Source organism: Camelus ferus, unplaced genomic scaffold (genome assembly GCF_009834535.1).
Source record: "Camelus ferus isolate YT-003-E unplaced genomic scaffold, BCGSAC_Cfer_1.0 contig298, whole genome shotgun sequence".
NCBI classification, from domain to species: domain Eukaryota; kingdom Metazoa; phylum Chordata; class Mammalia; order Artiodactyla; family Camelidae; genus Camelus; species Camelus ferus.
Genome location: NW_022588414.1, coordinates 160,946 through 186,094, shown reverse-complemented (window position 1 = coordinate 186,094; position 25,149 = coordinate 160,946). Strand labels below are relative to the sequence as shown.

Below are 25,149 nucleotides of genomic sequence, written 5' to 3'. Positions count from 1 at the left end.
AAATGGAGAAATGCCTTATATTTCTAGCAAATATAATGAAAAAAGAATTATAGAATCTGTCTCTGTCTTTCTGTCTCTGTCTCTCCTGATTGAGATTTAAAACTTCCAAATAGAGAATACTGGAAGCTTTCAATAAAAATACACTTACCAACAAAGAAACAAGTATTAGGCTGCCCTCAGTCTTTTTTAGTAACATTAAATATTAGAAAACATGAATAAGACTTACAAAGCTCTTGAAGGAGAAAGGCTTTGACACAATATGTCTTTATTTAGTCAAGTTTTCTTTATACAAGAACATGACAAAAATATTTTCAGATCTTCAAACAAACAGAAGCATGTCACATAGTTATCCTGTCTAAACAAATTGTCTTGTAGAAGAACAATGATAAATGAAAAGCAAACACTCAGCAAGAAAGAGACTGCGGCTAGAAATCCTACTAAACATCAAAAGCGGTTAAAACATACAGAGAGAAGGTTTTGAATAATTGTTTTAAAGATTAAATGAAAAAGTACATTTGTTTTCCTTGGAAGAGAGATGATTTGTAATATTACAAAGCAAATGAAAAGGAGAGGTAGTGTCCACAACCCCAAATTAAATTAACTAAAACTGTGAATCAGTGTATGTAGTAGCAGAATGGACCAAAGCAGTGAATTTTCATAGAATAGATGACATTTTAATCTTTATGATCCAATATTGATTTTATAATGTGGTTGTAAAAGTTTAAACAAAAGTTGACAATACCATTTAGTAGACTTAAAACTTCATCTCACAAATTACTACAGGAAAAACTGTCTACCAAAAAACCCAGAAGTAAAGAAGAAATTGTGAAGACCAGATAATATGATAGGAGCAAGGCTAAAAATAAGATTCAGGGAGAAAAAAGATCATTAAACATATTTATGATGAGCTGCTAATAAAGAAAACTATAAAAAGAGAAATATGTTGAAAGTGTAAGTATAAATAATTATTTATTAGCAAATGCAAATACACAAATAATGGCAGCAAGGTAAGCATGATTAATGGTAGATACTGGTTAGGTGAAAAAAATTCATTGGAATAAAAAGTTATTCTTATGTAATAAAATATACTATCTAGAAATAAAGGCAGTAGTCTTAAACTGTTATATCATCCAATTATTTAAGTCAAACTATTGAAAGTAAAAGATGAATTGTTAGAAAGACCATTGTATTATACCATGAACTGTCAGAGGAATGGTAACAGACACAATAGCTTTGGAAAGCTATGTTGCAATATGTACTGCTAATCCTAACAACTCATAATTTGGGCTCAGTAATTCCAATTCTAGAAGTCTGTTTTTAAAATAATAAAATATATAGGCAAATATTTGTAATAACTGTGTTTACTGTATAAAGCCTTCTTTATAACAATAAGAGTTAAATTGTGATATGTTTACATGATGTTCATTTCATATAATAATTAAAATTAAGAACATGATTAATTTTTAATGCCAGAAGAAAATGCTCACAATTTTGTAGAAACAGCATATATTTAATAATTTATATAATAAATTGTAGTACCCTTATATAAACACATTACATCGACTTCTTTTTCATTTATTCCTCACAATAGCTCTGAGGTGGATAATGTTATTTCCCCATTTATACATGAGGAAGTTGAGGCACAGAGAAGTAATGTGCCCCGATCTCCTGATGGTAAGGGGTGGAGATGTAATGTGATATAGGTAGTCTGAAACCCTCTTTGGAGTCTGGACCATTAACTACAAGGCTGTGATGGAAATTATGCAAGGAGCACACATGTAAAGATAAAAGACTTGAAGGAAGTACACTAAAGCATTAGCTATGATTGACATGGGTATGTGCATATGTCCAAAGTTTAAATAGATGTTCTCTTTTATGTTTTTTGTTTTATAATTTCACAACAATGAATATGTATTCTTTTTATGAAGAAGATCAAGTTTATTTTAAGAACCATTCAAAACATTAAAGATAAAAATGAATAATCACATGATTTTCTATAGTTCTTTGTGGTTTCTGAAGTACTTTCATATTACTTATCTCATTTGATATTTATAATTAAAGCGACCTTGTGATTGATTATCTAAACCATTTTTATTTCTAAAAAGGTTGCTATTAATATTTATACCATGAAGACAATGAAAACTTGAAATATCCAAGTAAACCAGGATATAGATTTACTCTACTTAAAACATCTCTTTGAGGTCAAGAGTGCTTAGGTATCTTTATTACATTTCTTAGTGAAAAAGTAGTTAATGACTTGATTAAATCACACAATGAAAAAAGCACAGTTCTGAAAATATATTACAGGAAAAAAAAGATTGTCTTGACTTAGTCTATGGCTCTTGTGATTAAAACAAAACAAAACAGAAAACCCCACTGGTGACAGTTTTCTCAATCAATAGATGTTTTTGAATTATACAGTCCTAAGAAATTTAAAATCTACAAAATTGTACAAAATGTTATTTAATTTAAAGTTTTATGCAATTGAAATTTCTGAAACTATAGTATTCTGCTCAGGAACCTGAGGTTTATAAAAGGGGATACCTAGTATGTGTGATTATAGGTTATCATTCATGAGCCAGAACACCTTCATCCAAATAATACTAGGAAAGCAGCAGACAGAGAATGAAGCTAGATAAATATGTTTAGATGAGTGAATCTTTAGCAAAATTGTTTTCTATACAAGTATTCATGGTGGATGATGGTAAGTGAAAGGAGCAATATTTTTCATTAGTGATTTGGTTAGAAAGTTGAAAAACTTACTGGTCAAGCTTGAGGGTGTCATTAGGCAGATGACAGTGAGCAAATGGTATTTGCCAACGCGTTGGCTGGTGGAATTATATGTCGGAAAAACGATTTAGCCAATAGTGAAAAAAAAGGAAATAAAAAATGAGGGCCAAATGTATAATAGATATTAATTACAGATTGGGGCAAAAAGGCGGAAGTCACTGCAAAATACAATCTGCAGATGTCTTGTATAGCCAACAGAGTTTTTTTGTTTTCGTTTTAATGATTTTGAATTGGAAACACTTTAAGCAGGTCAGCAGGCATTCTGGATTTGGCATCCCTTCTGTCCTCTGCCCAGGTCCCCAGCAGGGCCTCTGCCACCTCTGGTGGTGCCTTGCTGGGAACTTGCAGCTCTGGGAACATGCAGCCCAAAGCACATGGCTCTGGGAACATGCAGCCCAAAGCACATGGCTCTATGAGCAGAGCAGGGACAGGATTGTGGTCCCTGCTTGTTCTTGCACTTTGAGATTTTATGAGATTTAAAAACTGCACACCATAGCCTGGAAATTCTTACTACTGGTTCATACCTTTTCATGTCACACACTGATGTAACCTGTCTGGCTCCTGAAGGCCTTTCATTATGGATCCTAAATTATAATTAGTCTCTATCTCCATGACATCATGGCATAATAATCTAAAGTCATTTAATACACCAGTAGGTAATTCACTTTACAAAGAATGCTGGATCAAGATTTTTTTCCTTATTTTTCCCTTATTTGATTTTTTTCTTTATGTACACAAACAAAAGGAATATATAGTTTTTAACAGTAAGAGGAAAATAAAATATGAGAAAATATGGCATGAGGGTTTTTTTTAGATATTATTAAAAATATTTATATTGAATCCCTAGTATTGTTAAATGTGTTCTTGAAAAAGTATACTGGGGTTTGCATTTATATTCAACTATCAAAATGACATATCTATTCTTATGAAGAACAGAAATTATTAACATTTCCACTTTTCTGTTTCTCCAATTAAAAGGAGATAGCTATCTTAAAAAAATAGTATGAAAGCTATGCAATGAAAAAAGAGATCAAGAAGAGTACATGTGGTGAAATATAAAGAAAACAAAAGAATCATCACATTTAATTTGGATTTATGCTGATGAAATCCCTGTTAGCATATTTAGGTGGATCAGGGTAAATATTATCTGCTAAATCAATGTCACTTTAAAAATAATTTAATTTATAGGCAGTTCTTAACTTATGATTTTCCAGCTTTACAGTGGTGATGGTGCAAAAGCAATACACATTCAGTAGAAACCGTACTTCGAATTTTGTTTTTTTTTTTACTTCTTTTAAAATTTTATTTGATTTATTTTTAAAATATTTTTATTGAAGTATAGTCAGTTTACAATGTTGTGTCAATTTCTGGTGTACAGCACAATACTTCAGTCATATAGGAACATACATATATTCATTTTCATATTCTTTTTTTACCATAAGTTACTACAAGATATTGAATATAGTTCCCTATACTATACAGTATGAATTTTGAATTTTGAATTTTGATCTTTTCTTGGGTTAATGAGATGTGGTATGATAATTTCTTGTGATGCTGGCAGCTAGAGAGCTGCAGCTCCCAGTCAGCCACTCCATCACCAGAGTGAACAACTGATACACTTACTACCATTCTGTACCCACACACCAGTCTGTTTACTTTTAGCACAGTATTCAATGAGAGTTACATGAGATACTCAAGGCTTTATTATAAAATGGGTTTTGTGTTAGATGATTTTTGCCCAACTGTAGGCTAATATAAGTGTTCTGAGCACATTTAAGGTAAACCAGGCTGAGCTGTGATGTTTAGTAGGTTAAGTGTACTAAATGGATTTTCAGTTTAATATTTTCAGCTTACGATGTGTTCATCCGTAAGTCGAGGAAGATCAGCAAGTACAAAATTTTATTTTAAAGATAAATCAGTAATTGATAGCTTATCTTTCATCTGAAGAAAACAAGTTGGATAATTGGCTCGAGGGATGTGGAAGACAAATTTCACGTCGATGACTCCCAGGTTTAAGAGGGTGGGAAAAGTAATACTGACTAGGAAATGCTGATTCTGCATCCCTTTTTGCTTCTGCTTTTCTTTCGTGGTTACCATTGTTATATGACATGCAGCGGTGCAGGTGCATGTATGTAAACCTCCCAAACTATGTATTTAGTGGCATCTTATGCTTATATGTGTGTCCAGAGTGTGTCTGTGTCATCCTACAGACTGTGGGCTGACAACTGCTGCTCCAGGAGGGGCGAGGAGGGGCAGGAACACTCTGTTCATCCCACCCATGTTCCTTATCTGCCCCTCAATTGCACCCCACCCCCACAATCTGCCCTGGAATAGGCTTGGGTGCAACACCCAGAACCCACTCCTCAAATAAAAAGTTCAGAGTGGATATTAAAAAAAAAAAAGCTCACTGTGTTTAGTGAGTATAAAATTTCTGAATGCAGAGAGTATATGGCCTAATGTATCAGAGGGTATTAGTTAAATAAAATACGTATTAAATAGAATACAAGTAGAAGTACTGGAATGGGTTATCCAGATGAGATTGTGCAATAATATCCTTTCTTTGGAGTATTTTTAAAACTGCAAAGATATATTTTCAAAAGCTCCAAAGGTAATTTTGGGGATTATTTTGCCCTACTACGGGTTTTGCAGATACCATTCAATGCCTCTTTTAAGCCTGCCTTTACCCATTAATTTATCCCGGATCCACAGATTTTGCCCTGTCTTTTAGCTTTGTCCATACAATATGGCATGTTATCTTTGTAATGAAAGGGTAAAATAGATCCATTACAGTAAAAGATATCTGCTGTTAATGAGTTTCTAGCCAGCTGTTAAGGTATCATCAAATGTGGTTTATCTTGGTGAATGAAAGTTTGAATGGAAAATTAAGCTCCCACACTGACTGCAGAAGTGCAATGGATCATTTTGTTCTTTAATGTCACACTTCACTGGACACACTCCACAAAGCAGTGAATCATGCTTAAAACAAGCAGCCTTTACTGAAACAACAGCAGACAGTGCAGCAGAGGTGAATAATAAGTGTTAGCAGTCTTAACTTTCTCTGCAGCGCTCTCTCCCAGGTGCCTGATGGACAATTTACAAAGTACACATGCTATCTTACAGATTGGAACTTGGGATCCAGCCAGTGGTCTGAATATGACAGAAAGTCAAAAGGGAAAGCCAGCCAACATCACCGATTCCTTATCCAATCGTTCTTTGATCGTTACCACCATTTTGGTAAGTATTTGTTTTTCCATTCTTTTTAGATAAATGCAGATAAGCATGGAAGTAGATAGAAAAAGACATTGTAATTGGAACAGTAATGAACAGAATGTAATGTATTTTACAGTCATTTAGCAATTACTGTATAACTGATGAGTCAATGTTAATTTAGTCACAGTTTTATTTTGTTAGCCTTTAATGACGTAAATTATATTAATGTTTGGGCTGCTTATGTTGATTAATAATACAGCTTCATATATTACTGGAAATCTTTCTGTTTCTATAAAATTAGTTACTATTGAAGAATTGTCAGCGTTAAGATTTGAAAAATGCACAAATTTGCCGCTGTATAAATATAGGGATGTGAAGAGCCGCGTGTGAACTTTTCTTCTGCTTTCATCTCCTGCAAAGTATTTCCGAGGGCATATCACTTATTTTTCAGAATTTTTTTTTCTATTATAATTATATTTTAACCTTGCTTTCAATTTAATTGTTTTCATCATGGAGAATCACTTTTACTTTACTAATCTCTCTAATGAAATCAAATGACAAGTGCTTTCTTAAGCTAGAAATATTTTCGCCACCAACAGAATTAAATTAATACTGATAAGTTAGATATTTTTACCCCTCTTGTAATCATGTATTTCAATTAGATCACACAGTAGTGTTCACTTATGTCTACTGTGCCGTTTGCAAATGGGAATTTTAATTTTAGGCTAAGCGAGGAGCTTTTATATGATTTAGTCGGTACTTTTTACCTGCAGAATAAGTTTGTCAATGCTAGTTCCTGAGTCTCCCTGGGTCATCAGTAGGAATGTGAGATGAATGGCCAGAACAAACCACCACACACTTTTAGCCTTTACATAATTTCTAAATTTGATTTATGTTGGCAAATCAAGTTGGGAGGAATTCATAATCTTGTCCTTTTAGTAACAACGAAGGGTGTCCAATCTCTAGGTATGTCAAACCAAAATAGCTTGGGCGAAAGACTCTTGATAATGAAGCAAAGCTGGTAATCATGAAATGACACTGATGGAAGTTTATGAGGTTTTTTAATCACTTCCTTGCTAAGAACATCAGTGAATACTTGTTCCATCATATCCAAACTTCCCAGGTCCCTTTTAACTTAATCTATGTCTCCCTCTCTTTCCAAAGATAACTCTTATACCCAATGATCCACCAGCCCTGGTGCTCAGTCTCGCAGGAGACTAGTACATCTTTTTTCTGCCAGTATATCCTGCATCTCGTTACTTGCTGCTGGGACGGTTGCAGTAACCATGTGACTCTCCCTCCTGCTGACAGCCTTCCCCTTTGCAGTGTACTTCACTGTCTACCATGAAGATCCAGTTCTGTCATTTTCCTGTTTCTCTGCTTGTAAGTCTTTAATGAATCCATATTGACCATTAAAAGGGCCCTCAAATTTTGGCCCTGATGTTCAAAGCCTTCTACAGTCTTGTCTTCTCCCACCTTCCTCTCTTCATTTCCCATTACTCCCTTTCAGGAGTCCTGTGTTTAAGCTGAACTGGAGTGACCAGTTAGCCTGTTACTGTGATTGTGTTAGCTCTGTTCTCTTAGTTGCAAGATGTTTCTCTCCGTTTCTAAGATAGTATAGAACTTGTCAGTAGTTTATATTATTTAGAATTAATATTATACTATTCTTCAGTTATTTCACGTGTGCAGTATTTCTCCAGACATCACTGGCAGTTTTTTGGAGGAAGAGGCTCTGACTAAGTCTCCTGTTTTTACACCATATGTGCCTCTACAGTGCACACAGAGTAAAGAATGCTGGGCAAAGGATGTCTGTGGACTTCTACAACTGGCCCCCATACTCCTTTCTGTGTTCTCTTTGATCCAGCCAAACTCTTAAATACATCACTTATTTCATGGCTCTGAATCTTTGTTTAGTTCTTTACGTGCCCCTGTGAAAGTTCTATTTATCCTTCCAGAGCCATCTCAAATGACACCCCTTCCGTGAAACTGTTTGATCTTTCCATTAAATTGTGTATGTTGTAGGGAGTGATATGTACATGTTACATATCACAGTACTCTATCATGGCACTTACCATGCATTGGTTTTTTTTTTTTTAATTTTAGAAATTTTGTGTATATCTGTGTCTCTATTTGGCAGTAATCTGTACAAACCCAATAATCAAATTTTACACTTTTTAGATCTCTCAGTGTCAGAGAAAAGTGCCTTGAGCATAGAAGGCTCTCAATATATATTTGTCAAATTAAATTAAATAATGACATTTAATTAAGTGGAAAATTAGAGGGAGTAAACAATTTTCAAATGACTATATTTAAATATTTTTCAAGTGTGTAAGTTATTGCAAATGTCTTGTTCAAACAAAGTAAGTGATTAAGACTACCCATATAATTTCTCAATTTTGCTTTCTTATTCAGGATTGTTTTATAAGTATCAGGATATTTTTCTCAATAATAAACAATTTTATATCTACTTATAAACAAGTGATATTTAATCTTAACTTCATATCAGAGCCAGGTATAAAGCTTTTTAAAAATTATTGCTACCCCAGACACACTCGATACCTTTTGAAACAGTATTTATAGGCTTTGTACATTGGACATCTTCATTTTTAAAGTTCTGCAGGTAATTCTGATTTATAATGATGATTGAAAACTATTCCTCAGATAATTACTTTATATAACTAAGATGTAAGATTACATCTGGAACACACTATAAGCTTACATTTTATTAAATAGGTTATTTACATTTTAGACATTGTCACAGTATTGGTTTCTAAGAGATTCTGAGTTTTGGTAGAAAGAAAGTCATTTTATTTGTTTTTATATCACTTAGTTGAAAAATTATTTTGCTGACTACTCTGATCATAGTGTATCAACAATCAGGAAAAAAATGAAGAGATCATTTACTTTATATAAGCCAACTTGATGTAATTTACTGATACTTAATTTATATTTTATAAGGAGGTTATGATCATTTGATTTATGCTATAGTTATTTTGTCCATTTGTCTCTTGGAAAATCTTAAAGAAGATTCTGGCTATGTTGTGAATAATGATATCTCCACAAAAAGAAGTTCATTTATAATTCTTCTTTAACATTCTTATTGTGTATCTTAAAAAAAAACAGTGAGGTATTCTAGAATTTGACATTATCACTGTGCTTATCATAATCAGCTCCATTTCTCTTGAATTTTATGTATTTTTTTATTTTTATTCTTTCTTTTTTTATTTAAAAAATATGTACTGAATGATGATGACATACCACACTTTATGCTAACCACTGTGTTTGATGGACAAAACAGACATGGTCTCTGCCGTTATGGAGTTTAGAAAATGGTAAGGATTCATAAGGAGAATTATACACACACACACACACCCCATACCATGTGATTAGGATATAAGAGAAAATAAATGGCATGATGACTTTTACAGAATTATCTATACTGGGATCAGGAGTGGAAGGATGAGTTGGGTCAGGCCTCCCTGGAAAAGAATAGACAGCTGAGACCCAAAGTGTGAGAAGAAATTATCAAGGTAAAGAACAGGGGAAGGAGTATTCTCAGCAGAGAGAACAGCATATACCTAAAGCAGGAAAGATCTTGGAAAATTGGCAAAATTGAAAGAAGACCGTGGTGACTGAGGCTGGTGCTTTTATCTGCTTCTCAGCTTCATGAAATGTGATTATATGATTATGGTTCATTACAAAAAAATAATAGCACACATTTTTGGCATGCTGGCTACATGCTGGACATTGTTTCAAGATTTACTTATTTAATTGTCGTAATAGCCATTTGAGGTAGATACTATTATCAGTACTATTTTACAGGTGAGAAAGCTGGTATTCAGATTGCCTAAGTAACTTCCTCACCGTCACAGAGCGAGAAAGTAGAGGAGTGGGGTTTCAGGCAATCTGTGTAGCCATCGTGAGCAACCAATAATGTAAAATGAAATCTCTAGAGGCCTGATGTGGAAAAGTCTAATAGCTATAGTGTATGATTGAGAATTGCTCACCTAAAGCAGTGCTTCTCATTCAGAAATCCCATGTATACCAGAGCGCCATGATGCCATTACAGGTGTGTCCTCAAACATCTGGACACTTCCCTCAGACGCCAAGGTACAGGCTACTCTTGCTTGGATGTCTTGGGCCTCTTTTTGTCTCCTCTCCTAATTGAACACTCAGTTTTCTTTCCACTTCTTTAAACCATAATCTCAGAATTTTCTGGGCAGTCACAATAGTATTGGGGCTTATCTCACCTTTTCTCTTTAGAATTAAGACTAAGCATCTTGTTTACCAATGTCTTTTGCTTCTCTTCAACAACACAACCTATACCCAACACACTGCATGGATGTAGTGTAGAGTTTTATCATGGAATGAATTCATTTTAGAAAGCTCTAAACACTTTTCAAAATATTTATTTATTTATTTATTTATTTATTTATTTATTTATTTATTTATTTATTTATTTATTTATTTACAGTTTTGGATTAAATGGTATCGTATAATTTGGAAATTATGTAACTACACCTGCAGGTCTAGACCTAAACCTCATGTCTACTCATGCGCTCTCTTTAATAGTCCTCGTATTACCTCTCTGGTCTTTGAATTTCAAATTCAATGGTTGTTTTAATTTCCTTGCTTCTTGTGTTTTTCATTATTAGCAGCATTAAAAATTTCAACCTTAGAATCATGTTTTCATCTATGATGATTTCATTTATTGCATAGCAATTGTTAAAGTATAAATTCCTAATCACCAAAAATAGCAATAAAAATACTAATTCTGAATGAGAGGTAGAAAGCCTTTAAAGAATAAAATGTGCTCTATTTTCAGCTTATTACCCTCACCCTCTTGTCTTTACACTATGGATACACTAGCCAGAGGCAGTATCAGGTGGCTGAATTATTTAAGTTCATATAGGGAATGCCTCTTTTCCCTCTGTGTTGTTGTCTTTCAGTAATTTTTTTCAGGCTTGTCTAAATATGTCGTGTGCTTCCCACTGTGCTGCTCCTGTAAAATAATTGGTTTTTGTCCATCAAAAGATTACTAGCACCAAATGCCATAGTACATGTTCTTTCCCTTGATGACTAGTAGCACTTTAGCTTGCAAATGACTATGAATTTGATTACTGTTTTAGAAAAATCACATATTCTTAAGGAGGGTCTTTCTACCCATTTGCTCAATGAATTTAACAAACATGCTTGCATCTGCAACTTAGTCTTATTTTTTATTTTCTTAGCACTTCCTGGAAGGTTGTGTGTTTCAGTACTGCTTTGACTTGCTTAGGCCTGTTAAGCTTTATTGCTGCAGCCCACAGACACAGGAGGCTTATCTGGGAGCAAACTCCAAGGACAATGGAAGGAATCACAGTACAAAAGAGAGAACTAACCGAATCATCCCCTAAACGATTCTGCAGCTTCTTCCATAATATCAACAAAAGCAGATTTCTAGGGCTTCGAGTCTGTCCCTGCAATAGGTTTTTCCTCTGATTCTTCGCTTTCTATTGTCACAGGACTGTCAAGCACGTAGTTCTTAGAGAGTCACTAGCATTCGAGCTTGGAAACCCAGACAGTGCAGCTTTACAAAGAAAAAATGATTTTCATTCTTATCAATCTCTATACCATTTCTAAGCAGTTTTTATCATGTATTCGGGAGATAGTAAGACCAAAATAATGTAAGGAAGATATCGTATGTACAGACATACATGTATAAGTATTACTTAAATGTTAATGTGAGCTGAGTGCCTCATTCAGACTCAGGCTTATACCCCATTCCTGCAACCAGCTTACTCAAAGGAAACCAGACCTTTTCTGGCCATTTTTTCTTTGACGGAGATGGTGCTTACACTGCATTTCTCCCTTTCATTGTTGCTCTAATAGCTTGATGTATTTTATTTCAAATAACTTCTTATATTCTCTTAGACCTCCATATCAGTCAGATCAACATAAAACTTTTGGTGGTGGTGTCATAGAGAAAGAAACTGTGTGTTTTAATGTGAAATTAGGCATAATTTTTAAAACACTAGGGTCTCAATTTTTAGAGCTTTATAAGTGACCAGAACTTCATTTTTTACCACATAATCACACACACACACACACACACACACACACACACACACACACACTTCCTTAATCTTTCTTTATTAAATCTTATTTTTAAATGCTATCATAATAAAGGTCCTTAAATATTTTCATTTTGTTGTTATATTCTTTTTCATTGCCAACATTATTGTCAATACCATAATTTTCTTGAAGATTATTTTATTAGGAGCAATAGATTAAGTCTGTTACAGAAGAATGACTGGGGAAATCTGAATTTTGGGTTCAACCTAACCACAGCAGACTACATGGAAATGAAATAATTTTGCTTTAGCTTTCTCATTTTTAAAGACGCACTCACAATGGTACCATGTAAAATTACACAATCTATATTTCACTTATGCCCCGATCTGAGATTCAGATGTAAATTTGCAACTACTTATGGGACGTATGTCTACCTGTGTGTTGAGGATCAAGACTCAACACGATTCAGATCTCCTTCTTCAATTCAGTCGTTACCATATCTGTTCCTCCTGTATTTCCAAACTCTGTTTATGGTTCCAGTACTTTTCTACTCATTCAAGCCAGAGTACTTACCCCAACCTCTTTAAATTCCATAGTCACAATTCAGATACCAAAAAGAAGGAAAGGATAGATTATTCTAAGGGAGTTTAACAAAGAAGTGCACCAAGGAACACTTTGAACAAATGAGAGATGGTTTGTTCATGGGCACTACTGAATGAGGGATTTATAGAGTCTGATTTGAGAAACACTATAACCATGAGCAAGAGGAAGGAGATGACAATACTGAAAAATCAGGCACAAGAGTTCTTGGGAATGGATTACATGTGGGGCAAAAACAATTGAAAGAGATGGATGAGGACTTCAAGGTTAAAAGCCTGGGAGGCGGGATGTTAGCATTGCCGCAGAACATGATAAGGATGTTGGGAAGGAAGGTAATGAGCTCCATTTAGTCATATCTGAATGGAGATGTTGGCAATAACTTTGTGTATTCAGATCTTGATTACTCATGTAGGGGGATAATAAATTAGATTCAGAAATGAAATGCAGTTTGGAGATTAGCTAATAGGTGCAGTCTCCTTTCCCATCAAACCTTTTACTGGAAGAGAAGTGAAACAGCACATTTGATTGATTTGAGCTTCAGCTTTTTTTTCCCCCTTTTTCCTCTTACACTTATGTATTAAGCTAATGAAATATTTAATGGCCAAAATAGAAATACCAGTAGAAAGACAGTAACAACCAAGATCTCCAATCTAAACTGATAATTCAGTCAAGTGAAGGAATTAAATAGCATACCAGGTTTTGCTAACATATGAATGATAATCACTAAGCCGCACCCTCCTCCAAACCCTTACCTCTCTGACATCAGCAAGTATTTTTCCTGCGATGTCAGTGAACAGCACACCTACCAGACCTCTAGCAGCCCTTTTTGCTTGAAAGCTAATTTCAACCTATTACACATCATTATTTCTGTAGGATTCACTGCAATTCCAGGTAATTAAAATACTACATTTCAGGGGGAAAGATGTTCTTCTCCTCTTCCCAGATCCCGGTAGATTTTCTATAGATAGAGAGCAAAACAAAAACTCTTCTTAGGATGATAAGTATGGCCAATAAAGACTTAGTTTTTTTATATGTTATGTATATGCTCTGAAGTTATTCTTTTGAAAGGAGGTAAACAGAGTTTGCAGCAGCTAAAATGTGATGATTGTGCTTGCAGTGGTGTCCTAAAGGGATTTGTGCATGTGTATATGTATGTGTGTGTATGTGAATTAGGCATTCAAAAGAATGTCTTTGCTTACTAGACTTGCAAAACAGAAGATAAGAGAAAAAAATTTATAGATTGCCTCAGAATGCCCTTGAATTAAAAAAAAAAACAGCAAAAGTCAAATAATAAATATAATTTATTAAAAATTATTAAGGTAAAGTACTCTACGTCAGTAGGCATGGTCTCCATGCTAGCTGCACTATTTTGTTGTTGCTTTAAAACATAAGCCCCAGATTATGATAGTTATTTCTATCCAGAAAGTTAATGTGAAAGTGACTTTTTAATGTCTTGAGATCTCAAAATGAGGTTTCTTTTCCAGGCAAGAGGACAATATATGAGCTCATATGGAGACCCTCATCAGTACTTTTTGATCCTAACAAACCAGTCATCCTTAGTGTTGCCTCGTCTTGAAAACATTAAGTTGTTCTGATGGTAGCTGCTACGTTTTTCACCTTTCCCTCCTGGTATTCTCATTTCCAGTTGTGACAGCCTGTAGTGCACCCTAGGCTTCTGACATGAATATTAATTAGAGATGGCAGAGTTCAGACTCTAAGAGCCATGGTGAATAGAAGGAAATTTAAAGACGAGGAATCAGACAACGGAAAGATCTTTCTCAGCACTGTATCAGTAAAAGCACAACAGTTGGAATGGCCAAGGCTGAAAAAAGAAATGAATAATGCTGCCCAGTTAATGGAGTAATAACATTCAACTGTGTTATTATTACTTATACTTATCGGTTACTTACTGTTCTTGTTGGCCATTTCTTGCCAAATAAATTGGAACTTGTTTTTTCGCTTGTCCAGTTACATTTCTATGTATTTTTCCAACTGCTTTTAGGGTAATCTGAATCATTAAAATGTAATGAAATAGTAGTAGTTAAGCTTATTGTTAACTAATTCCCTTAAACATATGATCTTTTTCCATTTCTAAGATCAGAGTTTACTACAGACATTTATGACATTTCCTTAATTTAGCTAAGAAAAACATAACAAGCTTATGTAGAATGACTAAAATTAGTTTAGACCAGTGGTGGTATTTATTAAAAGCAGTGAAGTTGTCTACAGGCCCTGGATAATATAAGAAATTATAAAACCAAGTAGTGAATAACTTTGCAAAAGTTAATGATACTTGTTAAATCTCATCAGGTTAAAAAGAGCATTTTAAATTAATGCCAACAAACACCTTAAAGTGAATTATTTATGTATAATGTAGCAATAAATTCTGAATTTGTTTTGAAAGAATTTATAAAGCATGATTAACTAAATTAGTTCTAAAATATATATGTTTTTCATAATATTGATAAATACAAATTTCTTTTCTTTTTAAATCATCTTCCAATTCTGAGACTCACAATTTCTTTCATACTCATTAACCAAAAGTTGGCTAATTCTAAAAATCTCTATTTTTTTCTCTCCATCATAATAAATATCTCCATGAAATTTTCTTAAATAATCAAAAATAGCATATATTTTTGAAGCAATTTAGGATAGACATAGGAACAACCAGCCATTTTTAGAGGGAAAAAAATGCAAACTGTTTAATAGATAGGACATGAGAATATCAGCTCCTTCTGCTCAGAGGTGTTTAGCCCTGGCTTGGCTCCTCACTTGGCAGATGGCCTGGTGCCCTTATGCCAGCTGTCAAGCAGAAGACCTTTTAGAAAAGCTACTTATCATGTTTCCAAATCAGATTTAAAGAAAAACAGAAACTGAAGGAACAAAACATTACATTCTCCTTCACTAAGAGCCTAGTTTTCTGTTTAAACTTGCACTCTATGTTTCATCTTTAATCTTCTGTTCCAGTACTGATACTCTTTTATTATTATTGTTGTTGTTGTTATTGTTGTTGTTGTTGTTGTTGTTAATTCTAGGATGGGTTTTACAGTGCTAACAATTAGAATTGTCTGCAAATCTGCAAAGTATTCACTAGATGTCCATAATGGGAGTTAGACTCATTAACATTAAATAATATGCTGCCTCTTAACTTTCCAATAAAATTCTCAAGGAAGATTCAGGGAAAAAACAACACAAAAACAAAGTAAACAGTGATAGTGTAAGAACTCCACAGCATTTAACTTTTTTTCTGGAATGATTTATTTAATAACTGATACAATGTCATTTACAGTTCCTGACCTATTCATTTTATTACTTATTTTTGAATCAGTTTTATATTGTTCATTGATACGTATCAAGGTATTCAAATTTATGAACATAGATTTTCACATATGGTCATCATGTATATTTATAATCTAGGTCTACTGAGTCCCTTTGTCATGTAAAATTCTGTTCTTTATTTTTTCTTCTTTTAAAATTTGGTTAATTAAATTTTACTAAAAGACATGTTACTTTTACTAAAAGAAATGTTTGTACTTTAGCCATTTTCTTCTTTCTTATTTTCTATGTCACTAATTTTTCTTCTATTTCCTTTTTATTTCCCTCCTGCTTGGTTATCTGTCTTCTAGCTTCTTATTATTTAAGTGTTCCATTTAATTATTTTGTTTTAAATTATTTAACGATAATTTTATATATGGCTGAATTTTTCTCTGAAAAGTGCTTAGAAGTTAGTTTTAAAATAAAAATTACAGAGTAAAGCTTAATGGTTGGCAGAGTGCTTCAGGGTTACACAGAACCTTCATCTCTCAAACCACACCAGGCTTTGAAATTAAAGCCCACACTGTTCTGAAAGGAATGTGACTTTCCATCTGGAAGGTCTAATAAATACTTAAGTCTGTATATTGTTCTCTCTGTTGTGTAATTTGTGAAAGGAATCCCACAGCTCACAGTCTGGGTGACATTGTCCTGACTGCTACTGCTCTCAATCGAGAAGGAGAAACAGGCTTGAGAACTTACTTTTGACTGATGCAAACTTTAATTTCGCCCTCTAGATTTTAGCATGGTGAATCCAGAGTCACTTGGACTTAATTCCTCCTTCAGTTTTCTGCGAAGGTCAGGGCAAAGGAGTGTGGGTATTTTCCCAGAAATGTGTTGGAGAATCTATCTAGTTTTCTCGTTAGTACAGAATATGGACCTCTGAGCAAGAACTTTTGATGGGGAGAAGAACAAAGTATTTTTTCAGCTGCTTTTGAGAGACCAAGTCTTCTTGGTTTCCTGTAGCCTCATATTTAGCATCAAATCTTTGAAAATGATAGATAAGTTTCTTCATCGATTGCCTTACAACTATATATTTGAAAGAATTTTTTTTCTTTCTTCCCTTCTTCTTCTTTTTCTTTTTTTTTTTTGGAAAGGTCATGAATTCCAGCTAAATGAGTAGGCCACCTTGAGCACCCTGCCCTGCCCTGCCAACATCAGTATACTATTACAATGGTGGGACTGTGGTGCCACCTACATCTCAACAAGAAAATAGACTGAATTTTGGATCTACAGTTTTCTATTCCAAGAGTCCATTCTTTTTTAAACAGAATTCATCACCAACAGTCAGTCTTCTCTTTTCACTCTGCTTATACAACTTATTTCTTAAGAGCCACCCAGAACCTGCTTTATCTCTTAAGTAGAATAAAACCCCTTCTTGATGACATGTTCATATATTTGCCCCAGTGTTTTTACATCTTGCCTACAACCTGCCAATTATCCTCCACACACGATTTTCTGTACATATCTGAATTCCATGCCCACAGCTCTTAGCAAGACTTTGTTACTCTTTCTTTTTACTGTTGGGGGTTTACTGTTTATATTTGCCCAGAGCCTCAATAGTTCGCAATTTTCCAGGAATTAGAAGAGAGGATCCAGTACCTGCTTGAGCTATATTTGCTTTAAGAGTAGGAATCGATTACGTGAAGAAGGAAGACAAGATATTTCAGACTGTGAGGAAAGTATTTTTGAAGGCACCAGCATGTGAAAGAGTTTGGAGGATGTGAATAACTAAGTAACCCACTACAGCTGGAGCACAGACCATGTGGGAGAGAAGTAGTGGGTGAGAGTGAGCAGGCAGGCAACAGCAGAGTAGAAGGCCTTTGTAAGTCTCCCGAAGGAATTTAGACAGTATGCTATTCATAATGGGGCAATTTTGAAGGATTTTAAGTACATGAACAACATAATCAAATTGAGATTTTTTAAGAATCCTTCTTAGTATTGGAGACGGAATTGTACGTAGTTCACGAGCTAAGATTTGGCGAGACCGGCCAAGAGAATATTGCAAAAATAAAAGGTGATAAGGTCCAAAGTATGGCATTTTCCAAAGGGTTAGGGGGAAGGAAGTCAAATTTCCAAGATATATAGGTTAGAGGATGGGGATACATAGTAACAGTTTGCAAATTGGAGTTTCAGAAGAGGTCAGAGTTTAGGGAGACTTTTATTTTTCTGGCCAATGTGGCTGGAAACTGAATTGATGTGAAAAAGCAAATTGGGGTAATATAGGTTGAACTTAATTTTGAACATATTGCATTTAATTCTTCTATGGGATATTTGTCTGATTGGCAGTTGGACATGTAGTTCTAAAAGTGAAGAGAATGGTCTGGACTGGAGATAACATTTGGAGTTCTCAAAACAGACAGTGGCTGGCATTATGAATAGTAGCCATGTTGCTTAGTTAGCACATATATGTTTTCAGTGCATCTATACCACTGAACATTTCTCTCTTTTCCTGATACTTCTGTTGACTTTATCCTAAAACCTCCTGTATTCTGTTTGGCTTGAAAAGTAATAATAAGTTCAGGGATTCCCGAGAATATAAAGAGTCTAGGGTTAAAAAAAAAAAGACAGTCTTTCGAGTTAGGCTCAAGGGTCCCTGGTTGTCAGATGACAATCATGAGACTTTCAACACCAGTATGTTCTTACTATGTCAGGTACTTCCAACCTAACTTCCCTTTCTGATCAATATCTGATTCTCAGGTCCTGATTCCTGTGTTTTCAACCACAACTTGATTACTTGACATTGATTCCTAACTGCTTCTCTTTATTTGAGATTTAAATGTTACTCCTAATGACAGACTGTATCCTGACTCCAATTAACCCGACCACAGTGACTCAAAAAAGAAAGGTACAGACTTCTTTCCATGGCAGAAAACACATATGTATTTCGTTTTACTGGCATCGTTAAAGTGACTGTTTTTTGCCTAGAAATCCAGAATAATAGATAATACCCCAGGTTCTTATCCATTTACAGTCACTGTATTTTATTAGGTCCACTCTTCATAAGGCATTTATGCCATTAATTTATGTCATTAATTAGACACCTAAATAAAAATGAGTACTATTAACCTGAATTCAATAAATTTTATGTTCTGAGCTCTCTTAGCTTTAGTTCTATGTAGTAATTAATTAAAAGAAATAACTCATGAAATTTTTCATCACTTTGAGCAAACCCATATTGGTCAAACAAACACATTTTTTTTATCACTTCATTTAAGAAGAATATTTTATACTGCATTCAAATGTAATTAGAGCCAAAGGCCATAATTTTTTTTATGTTTGTCAGTTTTGTGTTTCTAAAAAAAAAATCTAAATTTATATTTCCTCATTTGAATTTTTAAATTTGCAATTGTTTGGCAAAGATGATACTATCTGACCTTAGAAACAAAACCCTACTTTTACAATACAGCATGCACTTTCTACACTTGGTAGCAGTAGCATCCCATGTTTATTATTTGGTTCATCAGAATGTTGGAGTGTGCTCCATGATTCTGACAGGTATGTGATACAGGCACAACCTACAACTATTCTGTGGTTTAATGGCTTTTAGAAAATACTGGTTTAAGCCAAATTCACTATGCTTCTTTATCACTAAGTCTTTAATAAGTTCATGTGTATTGTGGGTATCTCAAAGAAATACAATTATATAGAATTTCCAAAGATTTTTAATTGCAGAGTGTTTTCTTAAAAATAAAACTTTTGGGATAATTTTCTAGAATATGCTATGGACCAAAACACTATATTAAGGTGAAATCAATGACTTTGAAGCACTGATTAATATTTATGATGAAATTTACTTACATATGCAAATCCATGAACTGCTTACCCCACCAACCATCCACAGAGGAGTAGACAGTTTCTGCAACTAGTTGACACTTGGTAACTGAATTTAATACCTAGCTGAGAAAGGGCTTTTCTGTAGGCTGAAGGGACAAATGGAAGCCAGAAAATCTAGAGTCTGTCACTTAGCAGATGACTTATCTTGGACAAGTTACCGCAACTTTATAATGAGGATAATAAATAATGTGTGACTTAAAGTTTGTATTAGAGATAGGAATTTGGAAAATACATAACATAGTTCCTGGCACAAAATTGTCAGTAAGTGATCATTTTTAATGGGTACAAAATAATTTGAGAATTAAAAGGTAATGAATGGTGCTCACATGTACTATTTTCCCCTAAGACTTTCTAGAGTGTCTATGAACATCTTCCCCTTAGACACCATCATTCCTCTTCTTCAGGCCATGTGCTACTTCATTTCTCTTTCCTGAACGACTCTTACTTCTCCCCATTTATCTAATTTATACTCATTCTACAATCCATTTTACGATGCCCATTTCTCTAGGATGACTTATCTGACCTCCTTGGGACATTTTTACTTTACTTTAGCTGGCACCTAATGGTCCTTTTATCTTACAGTTTCTTTCTTAGGCACTTACATGAAAACTCGTATTATTCGTTTACATTCTCATGTGCAAGTTCTGTATTTTCAACTAGATTAAAAGGTACTTAGGAGAAGCACCTTTGTCCTAAAGCAGGTTATTTTCTTTTAAGTGATGGGCATTCAATAAATATTTGTTGATTTTATTGGTTACAAAGAGCAGCAGCTGAAAGTCAAACTTGTCATTCATTATGTAAAAAGGAACTTTCATCATATACATGCTGGTAACCACTACTGATCATGGGTGAATAATCCTCACTGCACATATTTTACGTGCATATTCAGAAACAATGAAGAGATTGTCAGTATTTGATCAACTTTTGGGTGGGATGAGGTTAAAAAAACCAGTTAGTAACAGTTTTTTATCCTAATCCATTTTTCTAACATATTTCAGCCCTTTTTAGAGAAACTTAAGTAGAGCTAGTGGATGACTAATGTTGGGTGCTCCTTTCTAAGACCAAAGAGCCTCTAAACTTTAATTGTTGCACTAAATTATAAGAAACAGAATCCTAATGATTGAAAACTCCATTTTCCAACAGTTTATATCTTCATCCTCTTGGTTTGGTTTATCTCTGTCCCAAACATGCATTCAGATTCATCCAATATCTAAGGAGTAAGAAATTACCTACAGGGAGAATATTAAAGAAAAAAATCCTCAACCTCATTTCCTGCATCAAAATTGGTTTTAGGCAGATGCTTAAAAATAATCTTAGGAAAGAAGATGCCATTCTAAGCAGGATATGAATTCAAGCACTGATGATCAACAGTGATTACATTTAGATAGTTTTTCAGAATTTTATAGGAATACAGTTTGCTTCCTAACTTAGGTCCCCATGATATTATCTTCCCCTATCTTTCCTATTCCACACAAAACATACAGAGCTATTTATTCTTTTGAGCATCTACATGAATAATTTTCTCTCTCTGAAATATTTCCATGTAGACCACTTCTTTGTTTAGGTCAGTGTTTTCATTGCTGACTGCATACAGGACAAGCTACATGATTTCTATTCCCAGTGCAAAATAAAAAGGAGGATCTCTTATTAAAAGCTTATTAAGAATAAAAATAAGTAAAAACCAAGTTTATTCTTTATAACACAGGGAACTTTATTCAATATCTTATAGTAACTAATAATGAAAAAGAATATGAAATTGAATATATGTATATATACATATAACTGAAACATTATGTTGTACACTAGAAATTTACACATTGTAACTGACAATACTTGAATTTTAAAAATTTGAAAAAATTATTTAGAATTTCAAAAGGGCACCAACAGAGTATTAGACCTAGTACAGAACTCTTCAGAGTGTTCTGGGTCCTGCGCAACTACACAGGTCACACGCACATTAAGCTGGCCCAGCTACACATTACAATCACCTGGAAAGTTTTGTGAAAGTAATGATTCCAGGGTAGCACCCTAGATAAATTACATCAGAATCTCTGGGGGTAGAGCACAGGAATCAGTATTATAATTTTAAAAGTCCCTTCGTGTTTCTTTCTATACCTCATATTTCTTATTGAAAAATGGACATTTTGAATATTACAATTTAGCAGCCCTGTAAGTTAGAGTCTACCCCTCACTCCCTAGGATTTGCTGTAACTGTTATTGCTGTTGTTGTTGTTTGCTTAGTGACCTTGCTGAAATAAATCAGTGAACTCTATATTCTTTGTTGTGTGTGGCCACTGGAGTGTGTGATTTTGAGGTTAGAGGTCCTCTAATGACTTTACTGCGATTTCCTTAAATTCCTGGAACAAATTAACAACAATCAAAACCTTTCTCCATCTTTGTAGTTTTTATATTGAGACACTCTCTCACTGTTTAGTCTGGCAGTTTACAGTTCTACCCTTCTTTCCTTTCTGCTTGCACAGAGCCTGAAGTCCAGCCAGAGTAAATGCTTCGAGTCTCCTCAGGTCTTTTCTGAACATACATCCTACCATAGGCATGTATGTGGCTTTCTAGATTTCCTTGAATGTGCTAGGACTTCTCGCAACCCTTATTGTCCCAAGTATCTCTTTCCTGAGCCTCTTCTTTTCCTTCTATGCCAGGCATTTTGGTTTATTTCTTGTCCTTGCTGTTTTCTCTAGCCCTTGAGCTAATTCTTCAAGGAACCATCACAGAGGTAAAGACATAGGATCATTTTCTTTGAGACTAGGCTCATAAAATTCCCTACAGTACCCAAAACCTGCACCAGGAATGCAGGCTGCCATCTCCAAGGCTGCTGCAGAATTGGGGAGTGGACAGTAGTAGTAACTTGGTAAATTGATATGCCACAGAGCTCTCCTACCAAAATTCTGTAGTTTTTCTCTTCACAAAGCATCCTCCTGGTTGTTGTGAGTTTTTATTAGATTCCAGAGTTGCTAAAAAATAGATTTCTAAAAACTCTGACAGTTTTTGCCGACTTGTTCATTGTTTCTGTGGTCACTTTTACTCTACAACGGCAAAGTTGAGTGGTTGCAAATGTATTGCCCACAAAACCAAAAAAATTATTATTTGGTTTTTAAGAGATATTTTGCAGAACTCTGTTCTAGAAATTTGTATACAAAATTTGAACTAAAATATTTGATTAATGAATGCATGAATGAATACATTGGTGGAAGATTGGATGGATGAACAATAGATTTTACATTTCTATTTTAACATGAGGTTATTAATTGTAGGTATCTACATGCATTTGTTAAACATCATATAAAACTTACAGTGTGCTCTCTTGGAAAAGCATTATAATTCACTGATCATCTTTGGAGTTGCTGTTTTTACTTACAGGAGACTATTCCAAACAAAAATGATGTTGGCAAATTAAAGCCAAAACATGTCAACTGAAAACATGTGTTAGTATTGAGAAAACATTCTTACTGATATCATAAGCTCTTTATTTTCAGGTTCACATCATGCACTGTGTGTTCTTAATCTGTGTAGGAGTGTTGCTTATTAGAGCAGTGGGATAAACTATGGTCAGATAGTTAAGTTGATAACTTATTTGTTACAGAAATATCTATCTTCTTGGTGTCGCTGTCTATGATAACGTCTTTTCATCTTTATTCTCCCTTTTGAAAGCATGATTCTTCACTTTGCCTTTTCTTGAGCTTCCCAGGGCAAGAAGTTGAGATCTTTTTTTTCTCTTCTTGTGTTCAAAGGTAGAACGTCTATAGTTTTAAGGAGTTGACTCACCTCTCTCAAGAGCCAACATCAGCAGCATCGTTGCCCCTGAACATCATACTGCCCATTCATTAGCCTTCTATTTCTAATAAACTTTGTAGCACCTACCTGATCTCTACCCTCTGAAAACTAAGTTGCTCTGTTATTATTTATTATTTAATGCTTTCAGTATGAGAGCAATGATAGGTTACAAAGAGTATGTGCATGAGGCTCAGAAAATAGAAAGAAATATATGATTCTTGGGAAAATATTAACTGCTCAGCTCAAGTTTTAATCTCCATAACTTTAGTTTAATATAATGTTATTATTGTAAACATGTCTTTTTCATTTGGCCTGTAGAAATGCTTTTTTTAAAAAAGGTGTTTTTTATCAACCCTATCTTCATTAAGGAAAAATTAAGGGCCATTAACAATATAAACATTAATTCACAAAATATAAATATTTAATAGTTGATATTTTTACTCATAAACAACTGGAGTTTCAGCTATTTTCCACAAACTAATTTTAAAAGTTTTCTGGTTATAAGGGTAAATTCAAAACCAGACCGGGACTAACTGAAGATCTCTTTCTGTTTTCCCAGAGAAATGATTTGAGGACCACAGTGACGTTGGTCCTGATGTTCACTGGAATCCTCTAAAACAAGACAGAGTCATGTTTCTCAAAAATGTACTCTCTAGTGTTACTCTCCCTCTTGTAATTAATGAAGCAAAGTAGCCATGTAAATAATACAGGATTACAGAAAATAGAGAAAATCTTAAATTCATCACTAAATTGGGAGCTCCATAAGAGCTGGGAATTTTAGATATTGTTTTGTTTTTCATTGTTGCATACCAGGAGTCTAAAAGAGTACTGGTATCGATAATAAGAGTTTAGTACATTTTGAATAAGTAAACAAATTCGTTATTATCCTTATTATTTTAATAGTAGGAGATATTTTACATGCATCATGTAAAATTAATTTGCATTTTTATGTCCCTAAGCTTTTGAATATCGTGGGTAAGACAATGATAGTTCAAGGGTTAATACATGAAAAAGATAATTTCTCTCTCTTCAGATGAGGGCTGAGAGATATACGAGTTATACACTTAAAAACATAAAGTTTTATTATATTTAAATAAAACATTTTGTTCCCCTTAACCTTAAGACATATTTCACTTTTTCAGAACTTCATTTTGGGTTTATTCTATGCCAACTCTCAGTCTAATGCAGATAAAAATACATGAGTTATTGGGTTTCTTAAAACTGGGGTTGATAGTGGAAATGCTGACAAATCCTTATTACAGAGCCCAGTGGAATGAAGTGCCTTTACCTCTAGCAAATGCTGATGTCGAGATTTAAGTCTATGTGAGAAATCAGTAAAGTTGCCCAGGAGAGTTTTATCATATTATTCATTGAACTCAGTATGTGGTACAGTAATTGCTTCTGGTGCCATTTTTCTTTTCTTACACGAGGTTATTATTTATCCTTGTGCTGCGTGAAACAGAGAAAGAGAGTCTAAAGGAGAGTCATAACTCGATGTAAACTATCTTGTGACACAGTGTAGCTGGAGATAGGAATCACAGCTGGAAAAGTGTGTCT

General features: G+C 34.2%; 1 protein-coding gene across 3 annotated transcripts in view; it reads left to right on the top strand.

Moving 5' to 3' along the window:
* Positions 1-25,149, top strand: part of GRIK2 (glutamate ionotropic receptor kainate type subunit 2) — an 896,246-nt gene that overhangs the window by 711,470 nt on the left and 159,627 nt on the right. For all 3 annotated transcript variants that reach the window (XM_032476219.1, XM_032476220.1, XM_032476221.1), the window contains one exon: positions 5,911-6,024. In XM_032476219.1, the coding sequence (XP_032332110.1) occupies positions 5,911-6,024 (114 nt within the window). The remainder of the gene's footprint in view (positions 1-5,910; positions 6,025-25,149) is intronic.